At 47.2% G+C, this 16,933-nt stretch overlaps 1 protein-coding gene across 14 annotated transcripts in view; it reads right to left on the bottom strand.

Moving 5' to 3' along the window:
* Positions 1-16,933, bottom strand: part of CSMD2 (CUB and Sushi multiple domains 2) — a 650,869-nt gene that overhangs the window by 392,726 nt on the left and 241,210 nt on the right. For all 14 annotated transcript variants that reach the window (XM_045375140.3, XM_045375143.3, XM_045375139.3 and 11 more), the window contains exon 5: positions 11,581-11,788. In XM_045375140.3, coding sequence (XP_045231075.2) covers positions 11,581-11,788 — 208 coding nt within the window. The remainder of the gene's footprint in view (positions 1-11,580; positions 11,789-16,933) is intronic.

The raw sequence follows: 16,933 nt of genomic DNA, 5'->3' as shown, positions 1-16,933 counted from the left end.
GGGCTTAATTCAGGAAGTGGTAGAAATGATGGAAAGGATATGGTATATTGGGAGAACTTAGCAATTAATTGAATGTGGCTGGTGAGAGTGAGGGATTAAATAGGGATATTCCCAGATTTCTGGATAACTAGGTAGCTAATGGTACCATAAACTAAGAAAGGATACAGACTGATGATTTTGTGGGTCAATTATGAGCAAAGTTGAGACAACTTAAGTTCAGATATTGGTGGTCCACCAAAGTGGAGATGTCCATCAGGTAGCTGGCTCTACAGTTTGACTGGCTCAGTGGGTAGGCTGGGCTAGGGAGCCATATTTGGGAGGAAATAGGTGGTATCTGAAACCTTGAGAGCAGGTAAGACTACCCTGGGAGATGCGTGGAGTGAGCAGAGCAGCACAGCAAGAAGGAATGGACATCAAAGGAGACACAGAAGGAAAGAGTGGCATGAAGGCAAGGAGAAAGCAGAGCCCCCAGGGGAGAAAATGACTGACAGTGTAAAGTAATGCAGAAATGTCCAGAAGGTGAGACCTGAAAAACGCCTTCTGGCATTGGTAATTGGAAATGGTAGTCTTTGGAATGGGGTAGGGGTGGGGATGGTTATTTGATGATTATCTTTTTTTTTTTTTTTTTTTTTGAGACAGAGTGTTGTTCTGTCGCCCAGGCTGGAGTGTACTGGCGTGATCTCAGCTCACTGCAAGCCCCGCCTCCCGGGTTTGCCCCACTCTCCTGCCTCAGCCTCCTGAGTAGCTGGGACTACAGGCACCTGCCACCACGTCCGGCTAATTTTTTTTGTTTTTTTTGTAGTTTTAGTAGAGACGGGGTTTCACCGTGTTAGCCAGGATGGTCTTGATCTTTTGACCTCGTGATCTGCCCGCCTCAGTCTCCCAAAGTGCTGGGATTACAGGTGTGAGTCAGCACGCCCAGCCCTTTGATGATTATCTTAATGTGAATGATTTCAGGTGGAGGCTGGAGGGTTGAAGAGTGGGAGTGAAGTAGGTAAGGAATGAATGGGGAGAGAAGACTTGAAGGTAGCCAATGTAGACCACTCTTCAAGAAGCTTGGCTGAGAAATTCCCAGGGATGCTAGAGATCTACCTCCTCCATGAAGCCACCTCATTTTGTTCAAAGAAACTTTGCCCTCTCCCTCCCCAAATGACCCAAACTGTTGAGATCCACCATATGTGAATTTGAACTGTTGAAGTTTCACCATGCGTGAAATGGTGATTTTGCCATTTCACCGGACTGTCATTGCTAGTTTTCTGTGTGAATCCTGCCTCTCTGGTGAGTCTATGGATGTCACTCATCAGCCACTGGATAAAGAGAAACTAGGATGAAAAGAAGTACAGACTGGGCTGGTGTGGTGGCTCACCTGAGGTCAGGAGTTCGAGACCAGCCTGACCAATATGGTCTCTACTAAACCCCGTCTCTACTAAAAATACAAAAATTAGCTGGGGGTGGTGGCACGTGCCTGAAGTCCTAGCTACTTGGGAGGCTGAGACAGGAGAATCACTTGAACCCAGGAGGTGGAGGTTGAAGTGAGCCGAGATCATGCCATTGCACTCCAGCCTGGGTGACAGAGCAAGACTCCAGCTCAAAAAAAAAAAAAAAAAAAAAGGGGGGGGAAAGAAAGAAAAGAAAAAAAAGAACAGACTAAGGGATAGAACCAAAGACTTAATTCAGTCTTGGGAACCTGGGAAGTGGCTGCAACAGCAGGAGAGAGGTAAACCAACGTGAAATGCCGCGTAGGTTAAGCTGAGTGAGTGAGTGGAACAAACATTCGGGGCCAAACATGAAAACAAAGACCAGGAGGGGGTCTTGAACATTCGGAATGAACCAACATCATTCCAGAAGACAGGTCTTGCCAGAACGAGGGGCTCCGGAGGGCCCAGAACAACTCCTTCCATCTGTCTTAGCGGCACCATCAGGCATCTGGCAGCGCCTCAAGAGAGGTCGAGGACAGCATCTTGTTGTCTGGTGCCCTTCGCAGTCCTGGCACAGGCCTCCTCGCAGACGAGGCACTTAGTACAAACCTGTTGCATGCAGTCAGACCCGTGGGGGGCAGGCCAGCTGCCCGACCTCAGCTTCCCATGCACAGAACTTTGCCAAGTCACAAGCTTTAGCAGAGCCGCTGTGCCTACTGCGACACCACCGGCTCACTTCCTGCTCCTCCCAGCTGTGGCTTTTGTTCTCTTTTTGAGAGCAAGTTCTCACTAGTGGAAGCAAGGAAGTCACACTGATACTCCATAGAGAGTGCTGGAGCCTTGGCCTTCACCCCTCCGGACACATTTGTGCCAGCAGCATGCTAAGGCACTAATCCTTTCCTACTGCTCTGCTGCAGAGCTTGTATCCAAGAGATACGGGAGATGAGATTTTAAAGGGCTGGTTATTTATGGCCTGGCTCCTGATGGGATACAGCAGATGCAATTTCATGGGCTCCATCAAAAAAGGACAGTTACTTACTGTGACTTAAAGAGTTGCGATGTGTCAAGGAAGGAGAGAGAAGCAAGGGCGTCACAAGCCCACAGGAAGGCAGGAGGTCTGAGGCTCGGTTAGAATGGGCCTTATTTGCTTACCAGCTCAGCCAACAAGGGTTCAGCATCCTTAGTCATGCACCATCTGAGCTGTTTTCTGAGTGTCTCTGCTAGCTTGAGACCTTGACTCTGCCTTGCTCCTGACATTCAAAGAGGAAATCTCGGAGGACAGGTACCAGATCTATGCTACTTCCATGGACGAAGTTCAGGAGCAAATAGGACATTGAAATGATAAGTCTTTACATATGCAGTTCCCTCTGCCTGGAAGGCTGCTGCCTGAGTTCTTCCCTGTGAGTCCTTCTCAAAAGTCAGGTCTCATCTTAAATCCTACCCTCCTCAGAGAGGTCAGATTCAGAATAGGGTCCCCACTGCTGTTATTCTCCATCCTGTTCATTTCCTTTATGACGTGTGTCATACGTTTTACATTTATGTTTGAATCTTTTACTAACTTCAGTCTCCCCCAAATAGACCATAAGTTCCACAAAGGCAGAGGCCTTGTCTTCTCCACCGTTGCGTTCCCAGTGCCAAGCTCAATGTCAAGCAGGAGAAGGGCCTGAGTAGCTTGTTTGAATGACTGAATGATGATAGAGAGATGCTGGTAATGAAGATGAAACGGTGAGATGACAGTGACCATAACGAAGGAGATTTTCCTGATGAAAGATGATGCTGGTGCTCACTGTGAAGATGACTGCTCATGGTCCTGCCAGGGTACTGAACACCAAGCTTTCAGGTGTAGCTGTTGATTTCATCTGACCACCCTCACCAGTCTTATCCCAATGACTGTGAATTAGTTACCAAGGGCAGCTGTGTCCCTGCACGTCCAGCCTTATCTTCTTCCTTCTTGCAGCCTTGACTTCCCTATTAGTGCTCATTTTGTGCTGGACAGACCAATGGGCATTGCCATTCCCCACTCCACCCCAGCCCACTTCTTCTCTTGCGTTCCTCTGTTCAGTACATGGCCCCACCACAGTCATTCAGCCAGAAACTTGGTAATCATCAGCCCCTCCTCCTCTCTACCCCTTCACAGCTGCCTCACTTCAAGGCTGGATTCTCTTGCCTGCGGAGTTACACAAAAAGTTTTATAGCTGATTTCTGGGCCTTCCTGTTTCACCCACTTAAAATTCAGAATGATTATTTTACCTCCCTGCTTAAAGTCTCTTAATAGCTTTCCATAGCTTATGGAATCCTCTCTGGCTTATGAACAAGGGGCAGGGTTCTTGCTCCTGGTCCACGCTCCTCCTGTGTTCACTTTGGGTCTCGTGTCCTGCTCTTCCTCCCTTGCTCCTGCACCTGACTTGCAATGCCCCAAACACACCCGGGCTCTTTTTGGCTCCATGCCAATGGCAAAATCTTACCCCTCAGTTCAAATCAAAAATCATCCTGTGGGACTAATTTTTCTGAGCCCTTCCAGCATCACCACCCTCTTACAGGAAGGCTGATGACTTGTTTGAAGGACAGTCTTAGTTTCGGTCTTGCCAGGGCTGCCACTCCCAGCCTGAGTTTTGGGGAGGGCGGACAGTCACATGATCTGAGATCAATGAGGACATCCCTTGGCTACACTGGTGTTGAGGGGTGGGCACATGACTCAGGCTGGTCCACCAAGGTTTATCTGAGGGCTTTTGTAGGACCCATTAGGAAAGATATGCTCCCTTTCTGCTGGGATTGCCAAGACAGGTAGGTTATAGGGAGCTGAGGGTGGTCACCTTTGCCATCTCTTGGGAAAGCCTGCCTGAGAATGAAACTAACACACAAAAGAGCAAAACCTCAGGACAGGGAGAAACATTATTTGCATGCCTCGGTCCAGCGCCGCCTGAAGTCAAGTTCTGGACTTTTCAGTTACAGAGGCCAGCACATTCCCTTTGTAGCCTGAGTTAGCTGGAGGTGAGTTTCTATTTCTTAAACCCAAAGAATCCTGGCCATTACATTTCTCCTTATTTCCTAGGGGAACTTCTTTATACCTCTTAGAAAAGCACCTAACACATGATATTGCAAAGCATTTAATTATATTCTGCCTCTTTGCCCCAACTGTGAGCTTCAGGGTCCAGCACGGTGCTTGGCTATTACATAAACATTTGTGGAAGGAATAAATAACTCCTTAGGAACCCAGACTGTGGCTTTGTCCCTCTGGCACCTAGGAGAGCCTTGTTCATAGAAGAGTCTCAACAAATGATTACAGAAAATAAATAGGGGAAAACTAACAAAGAACGTGAATGAGCTAAACCAATGGTTTGATAAAGTATATGTGAATAAATAAATAAGTGGATAGTTATTATTAACAAATCTCCACTGGCGTGCAATTCTCGTTCTAACTCTATCTGGATCTAAAGGATCTTAAATGAAATATCTAGTTAAAAGTTGCTGAGATCAAATGGTTCTAGTTGGCTCAACTTCCATGTGTAAAATGCCTAATAACTAAAGCAAGATCGTTCAAGAGGAGAAAGAGTGTTGCTAGCACAATTTTCAAAGTGAACGTCTGCAGAATAGACAGGAGTTTTTGTATCGCCACCTACAAAAACAAAAGCAAACGAATGAAGGGAACAGAGTGAAGCAAATCCATCAAAGCTCTAAGGACATGAAAAGGAGGGATGAAATTAAGGAAATTTAATGATGAAACTCAAAGGGGTTAGTTGCTAGACCTACAGAGTAGGTTGAGCCTGGTTTCCAGGGAAATTCTCTTTCCAAAAACAGCCAAAGTCTACCCAGTGGCCACAGGGCCAGGATCTGGGAAGTCCAGGCAGATAGAGCAGGCATTCTATTCCTCTGCAGGTGGAGGGAGATGCCTAGGCTCAAAGGTAGACGCTAGAGCCCCGGGGTGGGTGCACGGTGGAGAGCACCTTCCTTAGAGAATTTCGGGGACCATTTCTTCTTGGACTGCCTCCCAGGGATCAAGGAACTCCCACATTTTGGCCAGGAGGACTAGGCAGAAGCCCTAGAAGAATGCCCTTCCCAACACCTCATCTCCTATATTAAAATGGTATGCATCCTTCTCGACCTGTCTCAAGTGCGGCCTCTGCCTTGAGGCCTTGGTCTCCTGCCCCAGGACAGTGTTCTCCTCTGACCCCTGGGAGGTGCTCTCCTCTCTTTTCCTACTTTGAATGGTGGTGGAGTTTGTTGGCACACAAGTCTGTGGGGACTGGGCCTGGGAGTGTGGGGACATAGAGAATGGGCAGGCAGAGCCCATTCAGGGTGATCAGAGTGAAACAGATATAAAGGAAAATCAATGTACGGTGGCCAGGGCGAGGAAGAGAGTGGGAACCACTGGCCGAAACTGACCCACAGAGTCACAGCCAAGGAAATTGGAGGGGCAGAGGTTTGTTCCAGGATCTACACAGAAATCCCACAGGTGAGAAGGAGCTTTGGATGTCCCCCAAACCATACACACCCCACAAACATTCCTGAGGCTGGCACTTCCACTGGCCCCCAAGACAAGGGTGGCTTCAATTCTGAGCGCAAGTCAGACTCTGCCTGCCTGCCTTCCCTGTTGTAGGAAGAAATTGCCCCTTGGGGAGGGGCAGAGGAAAGAAGGAGAGAAGAAGGCCCAGTAGAACCCTCCAATCACATGGTCCAGAGAGAGCGAGGGGGGCCAGGAAGAGATGCCCCTCCCATCTCTGGTAGTTGTCTACTGAATGCCTTCTCCATACTTATGGTCCCCATCCACCTACTCTGTGAGCACCCCCGTGTAGGGGCTGTGCCTGACTCACTGTGGAGTGTCTCTGCTTTCCTAGTCCTGCACAGAGCTCTTAGTGGTAGCTGCGTTGGTAGAATCCAATCCCCTCCCCTCCCCTCCCCTCCCCTCTCCTTTCCTTCTTTCTTTCTTGACAGAGTCTTACTCTGTCTCCTGGGCTGGAGTACAGTGGCACAATCTCAGCTCACTGCAGCCTCTACCTCTAGGGCTCAGGTGATTCTCCCACCTCAGCCTCCTGAGTAGCAGCTACTACAGGTGTATGCCACCACATCCACCTAATTTTTGTATTTTTTATAGAGATGGGTTTATGCATGTTGCCCAGGCTCATCTTGAACTCCTAGACTCAAGTGATCCACCCACCTCAGCCTCCCAAAGTGTTGGAATTATAGGTGTGAGTCACCGCATCCGGTCCTCTTCTGCTCTTCTAACAAAGCAGCTAACTGGCCAGTCTGGGGCTAGATCTAGACACAGAAGTGATGCTATCCATAACGTGCTTGCCAAGTGCAGCTCTGGGAAGATAGTTCCAACAGAATCACTGTCCCCTCTTCTGACTTTTGCAAGGACATCCTCCAGTCTCACCCAGAGATTCTCCTCACATTAACCTTCTTTGAGTTTCCAGGCAATTCCCCTGGAAGCTAGATAGAACCAGGGCAGCCAGGCTGTGCCTTTCTGCTGGTGAGATGCCACTGGGCTAGAAAGCTCATATGTCGACTTCAGTGGGACCACCAAAAATGAGGTCAACAAGGCTATGAATTGCTGCGGTTGCCTCATCTTACTCTTTTCTTCTCAAAGCCTCATCCCAGGAGTATTGTACCTATGGTGAGCCAGGCAGCATATGCCACATTGTGCACTCTCAAGATGCTTTGTAGGTTGGTATACGGAGACCCATTTTTCAGATGCGGAAACAGACTCAGAAAAGCTGGTAAATATCCTAAGATGACACAACTACTGAGAGGTAGCTGGTTTTGAGCCCAAGTCTATCTGCTGACTCCGAAGCCTGCCCCCTTCCCAGGTGGATGCCATGGTGCAGGCTCGATATCTAATTCCAGAGAAACTGCACAAACTTCCTCTCCCGTATTCTAGGAGAGGATGTCTGGCTTTCCCTCCTTTCTTTTAGTCTGGGGAAGGTTCTGGAGAGATTCAGATGGAGAGCGTTGGGTATGAGGCAGAGGAAGGAGGAGACAGATTCTGGATCTAGTGGCTTCTCAGGGGTCTTCACTTGGCTGATTTTCTCCACCAATGGAGAGGCCAGTTCTGTGATGGGCTGGAGACCACTTGTACTCAGTATAACAGGATCCTGATATCCTCCAGGGACCTACATCCCCATATTGTTAAAAGGGTCTTCTGTATTGCCAGTCCCAGTCCTTCAAAAAAGTCCTGGGGCCTCAGGAGGAAGCTTAGCAAAGGTGAGAGTGTTTCCTTAGAATGTGATGGAAAGGAATGGAGCTCCATGATGGTCAGCGCCAAGTGACTGGGTCAGAGCAGAGCAGAGAAGGAAGAACCACCACCTCCACCCTCCAGCAGGGTCAGTAAGAGAAAATCTGGCTCCTATATTGAACTGGAAATGGAACTGTGTGTAAGGAGGGGCAGGTGTGTACATGTGCTTAAGGTGGTCTGGAGGCAGGGGATGACTTGGTGATGTGAATTTGGCAGCGACTTGGAAAGGTATGTGTCAGAGATGATTTGCCAGTGTGTGTGTGTGTTTGTGTGTGTGTTGGGGTGAGGGTTGCACACATGTATGTGTAGTCAGGGTGTAATACCAATTCTTCTCTGTGGGTTGTAACCCTCAGTCAGTCCAAGCCCAGCTTTTGCTCATGGTCACACATACAAAAATGCAATTAACTTTTAGGGGGAGTAAGTCTAAAATACTAGCGAATCTCTCAACATGTCAGAGCTACAGGGTCCAGTGCTCACCATAGTAACAGCTTTTTCCTGTTCAAAACATGTATTGTTGGATTCCCAAAGGCTGGTCCGGGACCAGCAGAACAGGGAGAATTGGTCCACTGATTGCTGCATATATACTGTTGGACACTCCGGTGATGGGCACACACTGTTATTTATGTGTGCTCCCCCCACCTTATCTTTCATGATGTCAGCACACTTCCAATTGATTACTTCCTGCCACAGTTTTGGCTTTGAATTGTCCTTTGTTTTATGAATAATATTCTGAGGAGTTGGCAGGTTTTCTTCTAACATCCTTACTTGGCAAAATAAAAAATGACCAATCCCATGTTTCGCCAATTGTTTGGAAATTCTACTAGTCCAGAAGCCCTAATTTAAACTCTCCTGTTGCTATCCCATTTAGGGGGAGGAGAAGAGTAGGGAAATGGAGTCAGGGAGATTGCATGCCACTCGCCCTTCTGAATCAGTGGGAACTTGTTATCTGGTAACGGAGGTAGTGGATGCTTTTTCCTTCAAAGGAATTCCTGTCTTCTTGATAGGTGAAGGGGGTGCCCAGTTGTCCAAATCCATCTTTGCTAATGGGATCTGTTGTTTTTATATGCCTTGGCACAGAATGCAAGAGAACAGCCTGAAATCTTAATGTATGCTTACAAAAGCGGTATACTCATAAACCAGCAGCATCAAACCTTTACAGGAATCCAGGGATCCATAAAGGAGAGGGGCAAGGGAGAGAGCTGATTCTTCCCACACATACATCCTGAGCCTCCAAGTTTGTTTATCCATAATTGCTATGCAAGTATAAATTAGAACAACAAATGCATCCTGCCTGGCAGTGGTGACACCAACCCTGTAAATAATTATAATTTAATCTTATAGCAAAGAGTTCTGAATGACTCCCCTAACAATTTCCTCTGCTTAATTCCTTCCTCACTGAGTGACTTAATAGGAAAAGGAACTCTTTCAGATTTGTTTCACTCCAAAAGTTTGGACAATGTGTAGACTCACACCTGGAGGGCAGAAGCTATAGGAGACCATTTGGCCCGCGGATGAACAAGTGAGTGGAAAAGGCCTTAGGACTGGAAGAGAGGGAACTGGCAAGGATATTCATCTTGGCACCTGTTTATAGAAGTGAAAACCTGGGAACCACCTAACAAGAGGTCTGATGAGTAAACTATGCTACAGACGTACAAGGGAATGCTACATAGCCTGGAAAACCCATGACAGATATCGCATGTTAATAGCATAATAGTATGCTGTCATGGCTTGGAAGACAGGCTTTAGTATCAAACTAACCTGGGGTTGAATCCCAGCTCTGCTCCTTACTCACCAGTGTGATCTCAAGCTGGTAGTATAAACTCTCTGGGCCTCATTTTCCTCTTCTGTAAAAGGAGGAAAACTATGCTACATATTCATAGAATTTTTATAAAGATGAAATGAAATTACAGCTCTAAAGAACTTATAACCTGTCTGGCACATATTGGTAGTAAAGGGTCAACAAATGATATTACTATCAGACCTTGTATATTTTGGAGGCATCTGTGATGGTACAGGAAAAAATTTCATGACACAATGATTAGCTAAAAATATATAACTACAGATATTTTTTGATCCTAATTTGGTAACATTAAAATATATATAAATAGCCAGCTAGCTTGACCTAGGCCAAGAAAAAAGGTCAAGGGGGAGTACATCAAAATTTTAATAATTTGAATTTTTCCATACCTTTGTCGATTTTCCATGTTTTCTACAAGGAGCACATGCATTACATTTACAATCAGTAAACAGGTATTTTACAAAAAGAGGCAGAGGTCCAAGGGTCTTCACACTGGGTAGGTCATCAGGATTCCAGTTGAGTGAAGACTCACCTAAACCTTCAACCCAACTCCTAGCTTAAAATCACCAGCTTTTGCTCTTGGACTAGTTTATAGACTGTCACCCCCCACAGAGCAGGTTGTCCTCATTTACCTGTGCTTCTCTCAGCCCTCTGACCAGGGTAGGAAATGACCTGGCCAGTTTCCTGTGACAAGCTAGCGGTGACACCAGGGTCTTCTGAATCCCATGTTGGCTCACCTTCCACTGCACCAGGAAACGAGTTTTCTGGTTACACTAGTTCCCAAATCTGAGCCTATATTTGGGAAGAATCCATTCCCCCTTTATCCCTCTTAAATATTTAATAGTCACACTTGGCTCCTACCATGGTTTGTCTGATTTTCTTACCTAATAGACAATGAGCTCCTTAAAAAACCATGTCTCACTCAACTGGTGTTCCTACCACCATGAAACCTGGCACAGGGAAGGTGTGCAATAAATGTGCCCCATTCCCCTCCTTTCCTCCTCTCCCTCCCATCTTCCTCCTCCCTACTCCCACTGACTGCCACGTCTCTGTCTTCTCTGACTCTTGCAGACACCCACTTTCTGCTCCGCTCAGAATCCTCAGTGACACCTCCTCCCACCCACTCCTATCCCCTCCGTCCATCCACTCTTGGAGCGTGGCCCCACCAGCCTCGGCCTGGCCCAGCCCCGCACCCAGGGCCTCCACCAGAACTGCTATTCCCACCAAGGCGCCCCCTGGGAGCCAATGCCGCGATGCCCGCCTGACGCCAGGAAGTGGAATCCCCACCTTCAGCTGACACCATGCAGCAACTAAGGCTCCAATGATGCCCCATCCTTGTCTGAAGTACACCTGGACATATCCTTCTATTGGCTCCTGATGTGCTAACAAAAGTCCTCCTGATAACACAGCCACAATGACAATACAAGAGAGTGTTCCAAATGCCACAACACCACTTGTGATGCTTATCACCCAAACAGGAAGCTAGATACTTCCTTAAGCCATGCTCAGTTTGAGCACATCCTGCGAGCCCAAGTCTGGGAGACAAGACACGATGGCTGTAAATCTTCAATAACTCATATCCTCCCTAACCCATCAACAACCAAGACTCTCCACGGAGCACACTACAGAAGAGCCTGCACTTTTTAGCCCTTCAGACACCGAGACATAATGCCTTTCTGATGTCTCAGGACCCCTGGAGTGGGAAGAATTAAGGCTAAAAATGTTCTTGTGTCAGCAATGGTCACTTATGGTTCTAGTCCCTTTTTGGATGCTATGCATATGTCTTCCAGAAATGGAACAATATTTCAAATCATTTTACTAGACCCTGTCCACATCCTGAGACCAGAACATTTTTAGTGTTAATGCAAGTTATTCAACCAAGACCCATCATAAAATTCTTCAGCAAGAACACGTTTCAAATCAGATATTGAAATCGCTATAAAAATTATCCCAGCTCTAAAAATATGTAGTGCTTTTTCATTAGGATGAGATGAAAGGACTGTAACAGTAGGTATACGGAAGAGGCTAAGAGGCCTCTGGCTGTGAGTCCAGGCGCTGAGGAGACTGTAAGCATCCTAGTAATTCACAGTTGCAGAGAATAGGGTAGGAAATGAAGGGGATGTTGTGCTTACCAGAGGGAGGAGCCTTCCGTCCCAGTGACTTCCAGAAAGTCGTAACCATCCTCCAGCTGGAAGTCAATGAAGACCAAGGCGATGGTGTCTCCCAGCTCAGCCAGGATGGTCCATGTGCAGTCGGCATTGTTATGGTACTCCGAGGGGAAGTGGGGGCTGGAGATGATGCCACTCTGGCCCCGCAGGGTCCCACCACAGGCATCATCAGCTGTGGGCACAGAGACAAGAGGCTCACATGAGTAGTCTGGTTTTCAAGCCCCTAGCACTCACCATGGGCTTTACCTGCAGTACATCCTTCTGTCTCCCAAGAGTACAATTCACAGTTTGTGGACATAGATAAAGCAGCAAATGACTTTGTTTGGATGAGTCCATCTGAGAAGCCTTAACAGAGGAAATGTCATTAGAGCTGGGTTTTGATGAATGAGTAGGAGTTCACTAGATAGAGAAGAAAGGGAAGGACATTTCAGGGAAGAAGGAACTAAATGGTCATAAGCAGAGAAATATGAATGTGCAAGGCATGTCTAAGATAAACAGCTCTAGATGGCTCATCACAGGGTAAAAAAGAGGAATAATACAAGATAGTAATGGCATGTAGGAGAAGTCACAAGGCAGAGAGCACTGAGCCAAAAAGATTTGGAGACAGGGGAGTGCATTGGAAAGGAAATGGATTTTAGGGTAAGAAAGGTGTAGATTTGAATTTAGGCTCCACAATTTCCCAGTCATCTGCATAACTTTGGGAAATTTATTTTTTTAAGCCTCAGTTTGCTTCTCTGTTGTGATAACTGAATTAGATAGTTAATGTGACAGTAACTAGTATTAGCCAGTGACTGACATGTGGTAGATGCTAATGCAAAGTTCTCCTTTTTCCTTCCATTTCATCTTAAGGATCAAAGGCAGTGAAGAAATATGATTAAACTTGCATTTTAGAAAGAACATTCGCTATGGTATAAAGGAGGTCTGAGTCAGGGAAGCACATGGGATGCTCTTGGTATCACCAAAGTCACCAAAGTCCAGGTGAGGCTGGATGAGATCGAGCTAAGGTCGTGTGGAGGGTGGGAAAGGATTTATTTGAGAGATATTTAGGAAGGAGAATCTCCAGGAATCAGCAACTAGGAGGTATAAAATCCATGTTGCTGGTATAAACATCTGGATGGATGAAAGGTGCTATTTCTTGAGGCAGAAAACCCAGGAAGGGAGCTCCTTGTGGTATGGAAGGCAACCAGGAGTTCAGTTTTGGACACGTAGAAATGGGTATGTCTGTGAGGCCTCCAATGGTGAGATCAGATTAACAGATCTATAGGAGCCATCTGGGCTAGAGATAAAAGTGATCTTGTTTAGCAGTTCTGAACTACTCTTATTAATGTTCTTTACAGGGTCAAGACAATCATGAGCCAACTCATAGCATTTCTCACTGCTAACTTCTAAGTTTGTATGAGTGCAGAAATGTAAGAAATACACCTACTCTCCCAGAGTGGGTGCTTATGAAGGTTTCCCTCCTACACCCATTAACTGAGCACCTACTGTGGGCCAAATACTGGGTAGGGCCAGCACTACAATGTGAAAAGCTTGATTTCTTCTCTGCTCTCAAGTTCTTCTGAGAGAGGAGGTGGGCAGGCAAGCCAGCAATGGCAACACAGAATAGTTATGACAGGGATGCTCAAGGCGCAGTGATAGCACATGGGTAGGAAGGGCTTTATGGTAGAGACAGAATTTGTATTAATATTCATTCACTCATTCATTCATTCACTCAACAAATGCTAACTGAGCACCTACTATGTGTCAGCCACTGTTCTAGGTGCTGGGGATTCAGCTGTGAATAAAACAAAAATTCCTATCCTCCCAGAGCTTACATTCTGATCAGAAGGATAAAGACAACTCCAAGATAAATAATTAACTCTATGGTAAATGAAGTGGTAAGTGCAGAGGAAAATGGGGTGTCTGGTGTTGGAAGTGGGGGTATGGACATTTCAGAAAGGGTGGTCAGGAAAGACCCCACTGAGAAGTTGACATTTGAACCAAGACTTGAAGGAATGAGAGAGGGAGTCACATGGTTATCTGGGGGAAGAGCATTCACAGCAGATGGAACAGCAAATGCAAAGGCCACAGGGAGCAGAGGCCTGGCACCATTGAAGAGCATCAAGAGACCGAAGGGCTGGGTGTGGTGGTTCACACCTGTAATCCCAGCACTTTGGGAGGCCGAAGCGGGTGGATCAACTGAGGTCAGGAGTTTGAGACCAGCTAGGCCAACATGATGAAACCCTATCTCTACTAAAAATACAAAAAAAAAATTAGCTGGGCATGGTGGCGTGCACCTGTAGTCCCAGCTACTCAGGAGGCTGAGGCAGAAGAATCATTTGAACCCAGGAGGTGGAGGTTGCAGTGAGCCGAGATTGTGCCACTGCACTTCAGCCTGGGGAATAAGAGAGAAACTCCATCTAAAAAGAGATATATATATATATATATATATATATATATATATATAGAGAGAGAGAGAGAGAGAGAGAGAGAGAGAGAGAGAGAGAGACCCAAGGGGCTGGAATGCAGGAAGAAGAAGGAAAGTGGCAGGGGATGAGGTTAGTAGAGGCAGGGCTTCCGAGCTAAGAGGCAGGGCGACCTGAGAGGCCAGTGTAAGGATGTGGACTTTTACTCAGAATGAGTTGAGAAGCCAGTGGAGGGTTCTGGGCTAAGGATGATATGATGTCATTTGTGTATTAACAGGATCCCTTGGGATGCCAGGTAGACAGCAGACCAAAGAGGGCAAAGGAAGAAGCTGGGGGCCTCTTGAAGCTACCACGATAATCCAGTGAGAGGCGATGGTGGCTTAGACCAGGTGGTAACAGTGAGACATAGTCAGAGTCTGGCTTCGTTTCCAACACTGAGCTGGCAGCATACATCAGCTGAGGGCTGCCTGCCTGGTAAACCTCAGGGGAGAGGGTGTTTTAGGCAGAAAAACAGCAAGGACAGTTGAAGTTGGGGATCGTGGCATGTTTAGGGACTTATTAGGCAGGGCCATCTGAACGGAAAGGGACATGCAGAGATGACAGAGCTGGGCTGGGCAGGACGGCAAGAGCTGGACTGTGAAGGTCCTTGAATGCCAAGTAGAGGAGCTGAGGTTCTATTCTCCTCCCCTCTTCCTGCTTTGCTAACCCCAACCCAGCTGCCCAGGCCCCAGGAAGCAGGAAGGGGGAGAAGGTAGGCAAGATTGGCCTTGCTTGGCTTTAAATCCAGTTTAGGGGTGCTGTTGATTCGTTTTATCAAGTTGCACAGTATTTCTGCCTTGAGTATCTCTCTGGCAGGAGGCTATGATGTCTGACATCTGAGGCAGAGTTTGTCTCCTTCTGATGTAAATAAATTCACCGTGAACATTACCAGGGAGATAAGCCACAGGAGCCAGCCAACAAACGAGAGATTTGTCAATGTTGTTCCCAGCAAGCATTGGGCCCACTGGTTCCCGACAGTCCTGTCACTGGCGCTCACTACACCAGGTGGAACTGTCTTCAGCCCTGGGCACAATGGCTGAGTCTTGACTGTACTGGGGAAAGGGATCATGGTGAAGGAAGGGCCTTTTACCCCGAACCTTCAAAAAGGTGTAGGAGTGTGCTCAAAGGGAAGAAATAGAGGGGTTCCAGGCAGAGCAAACAGGCCCTCAGAGGCAAGAAGGCCTGGAAGGGCACGCTGCTTGGGTGAAGGCCTTGATGGGGCTGCCGAGGTGTTTGGACTTTCCTCTGCAGGTGCAGGGGAGTCACGGTAGGTGTGGAGAAGAGGGTTTTCAGCAAGAAGTACAAGTCCAGACCTATTTTAGAAAGATGATTTGGTCCCGTAGTAATGGATGAATGATATAGTTTGGTGTCCGAGGAAGGTGGCCGGTAGGGAGACCAGAGACAGAGAACGAAGAAGAGGTTGTTCCCATCATCAAAGCTGCAACTAGGGAGGAAGGAAAGAGAAGCAGCAGGAAGCGATTTAGGAGGCAGGCTGTGGAGGAATGAGAGGGTGAGGTCTCCAACAGAAAATGGATGGTGAAGGAGAGAGCGGAGACAGGGACGCTAGAGGAGATGCAGCTCTGCAGGAAGAGTGATGGCCCTTCCTCCCCTGCTCTTCCCTACTCCCATGTTGAGTGTGAGATCCTGGGGAATAAACAGATGGGGATACCTATGGGTCTGAGATCCCAGAGACTGTGAGGCAGGGAATCAGCAGGACAAAGAGGGAACCTCCCACCACAGGAGTGGAGAAGGCTGGGGACTGAACAGACATGTACGGAGCAGGCAGAAGCAAAGATACCTGAAAGAAGAGAAGGTGGGAAGGGAGGGGCACTCAGGTGGAAAGTGAGCAGGGACCAAAGAGAAACATTAGAGGGAGGGAGTGGCTCAGGAGCTGCAGAGCAGGCGCAGCCACTCTGTGTGGCCAAGTCTCTAATCAGGCCCTTGGTCCACATGGTCTCATTTAATCTGGACTGCACAACCAGGTGGACAACAAAGAATTCCAGAAGAAACGCAGGTCTTGGGGGAAAGACAGTGACTCCAGAGCCTTCTGCCTACCTCCAATCTTAGAAACCCAACTAGATATTCCCCATTGCTCTCAAACCCAACCCAACCAAAATCAGTCTCATCCTTTCCTCCCAGAAGCCTAGCCTTCTTCCAGACTTTCCCATCTTGGAGTGTCAGCACTATTCAACCACTTCCTCATGGCAGAGGCTCAGGGGACATCCTCAACTCCTCCCGCACCCCCACATCCAGCAAGAGACTCACCTGGCAGTCATCTAAGTGGCTCTCAATTCTGTCCCCCGCCATCACTGCCATTGCTCTACCCCAAGCCATGTCACACTCCAAGTTAACCAGAGCCATGAAGCCCCCTCCTGGTCTCCAAGCCTCCTTCCTCCTCCAGCCCATCCATCTTTTGGTTTTGCAGTTTCTAAAATTTTATTTTTAATTGACAATAGTTGTATGTCCTTATGGAATACACTGTGATGTTTTGATATATGTATGTATTGTGGAATGATTAAATCAAGCTAATTAACATATCAATCACTTCACACACTTTTTTTTTTTGCATTAAGAACATTATCTTGGAGCACTCCTTTAAAAAGCTTTATTGCTATAAAATATTTGTACACTTTTATGGGGTATATGTGTTATTTTTTGACATGTACAGTAGGTGATATAATTTGAATGTCCCTCCCAAGTCTCATGTTGAAATGTAATCTCTAGTACTGGAGGTGGGACCTGGTGGGAGGTGTGTGGGTCATGGGGAGGGATGCCTCATGGCTTGGTGCTGTCCTTGTGATAGTGAGTGAGTCATCTCGAGATCTGATTGTTTAAAATTGTGTGACACCTCTCCCTCACTCCCTCTCTTGCTC

This window comes from Macaca fascicularis, chromosome 1, assembly GCF_037993035.2.
Source record: "Macaca fascicularis isolate 582-1 chromosome 1, T2T-MFA8v1.1".
In the NCBI taxonomy this organism is placed as follows: domain Eukaryota; kingdom Metazoa; phylum Chordata; class Mammalia; order Primates; family Cercopithecidae; genus Macaca; species Macaca fascicularis.
The sequence above is the reverse complement of the archived record's forward strand: the minus strand, read 5'-3'. Positions and strand labels throughout refer to the sequence as shown.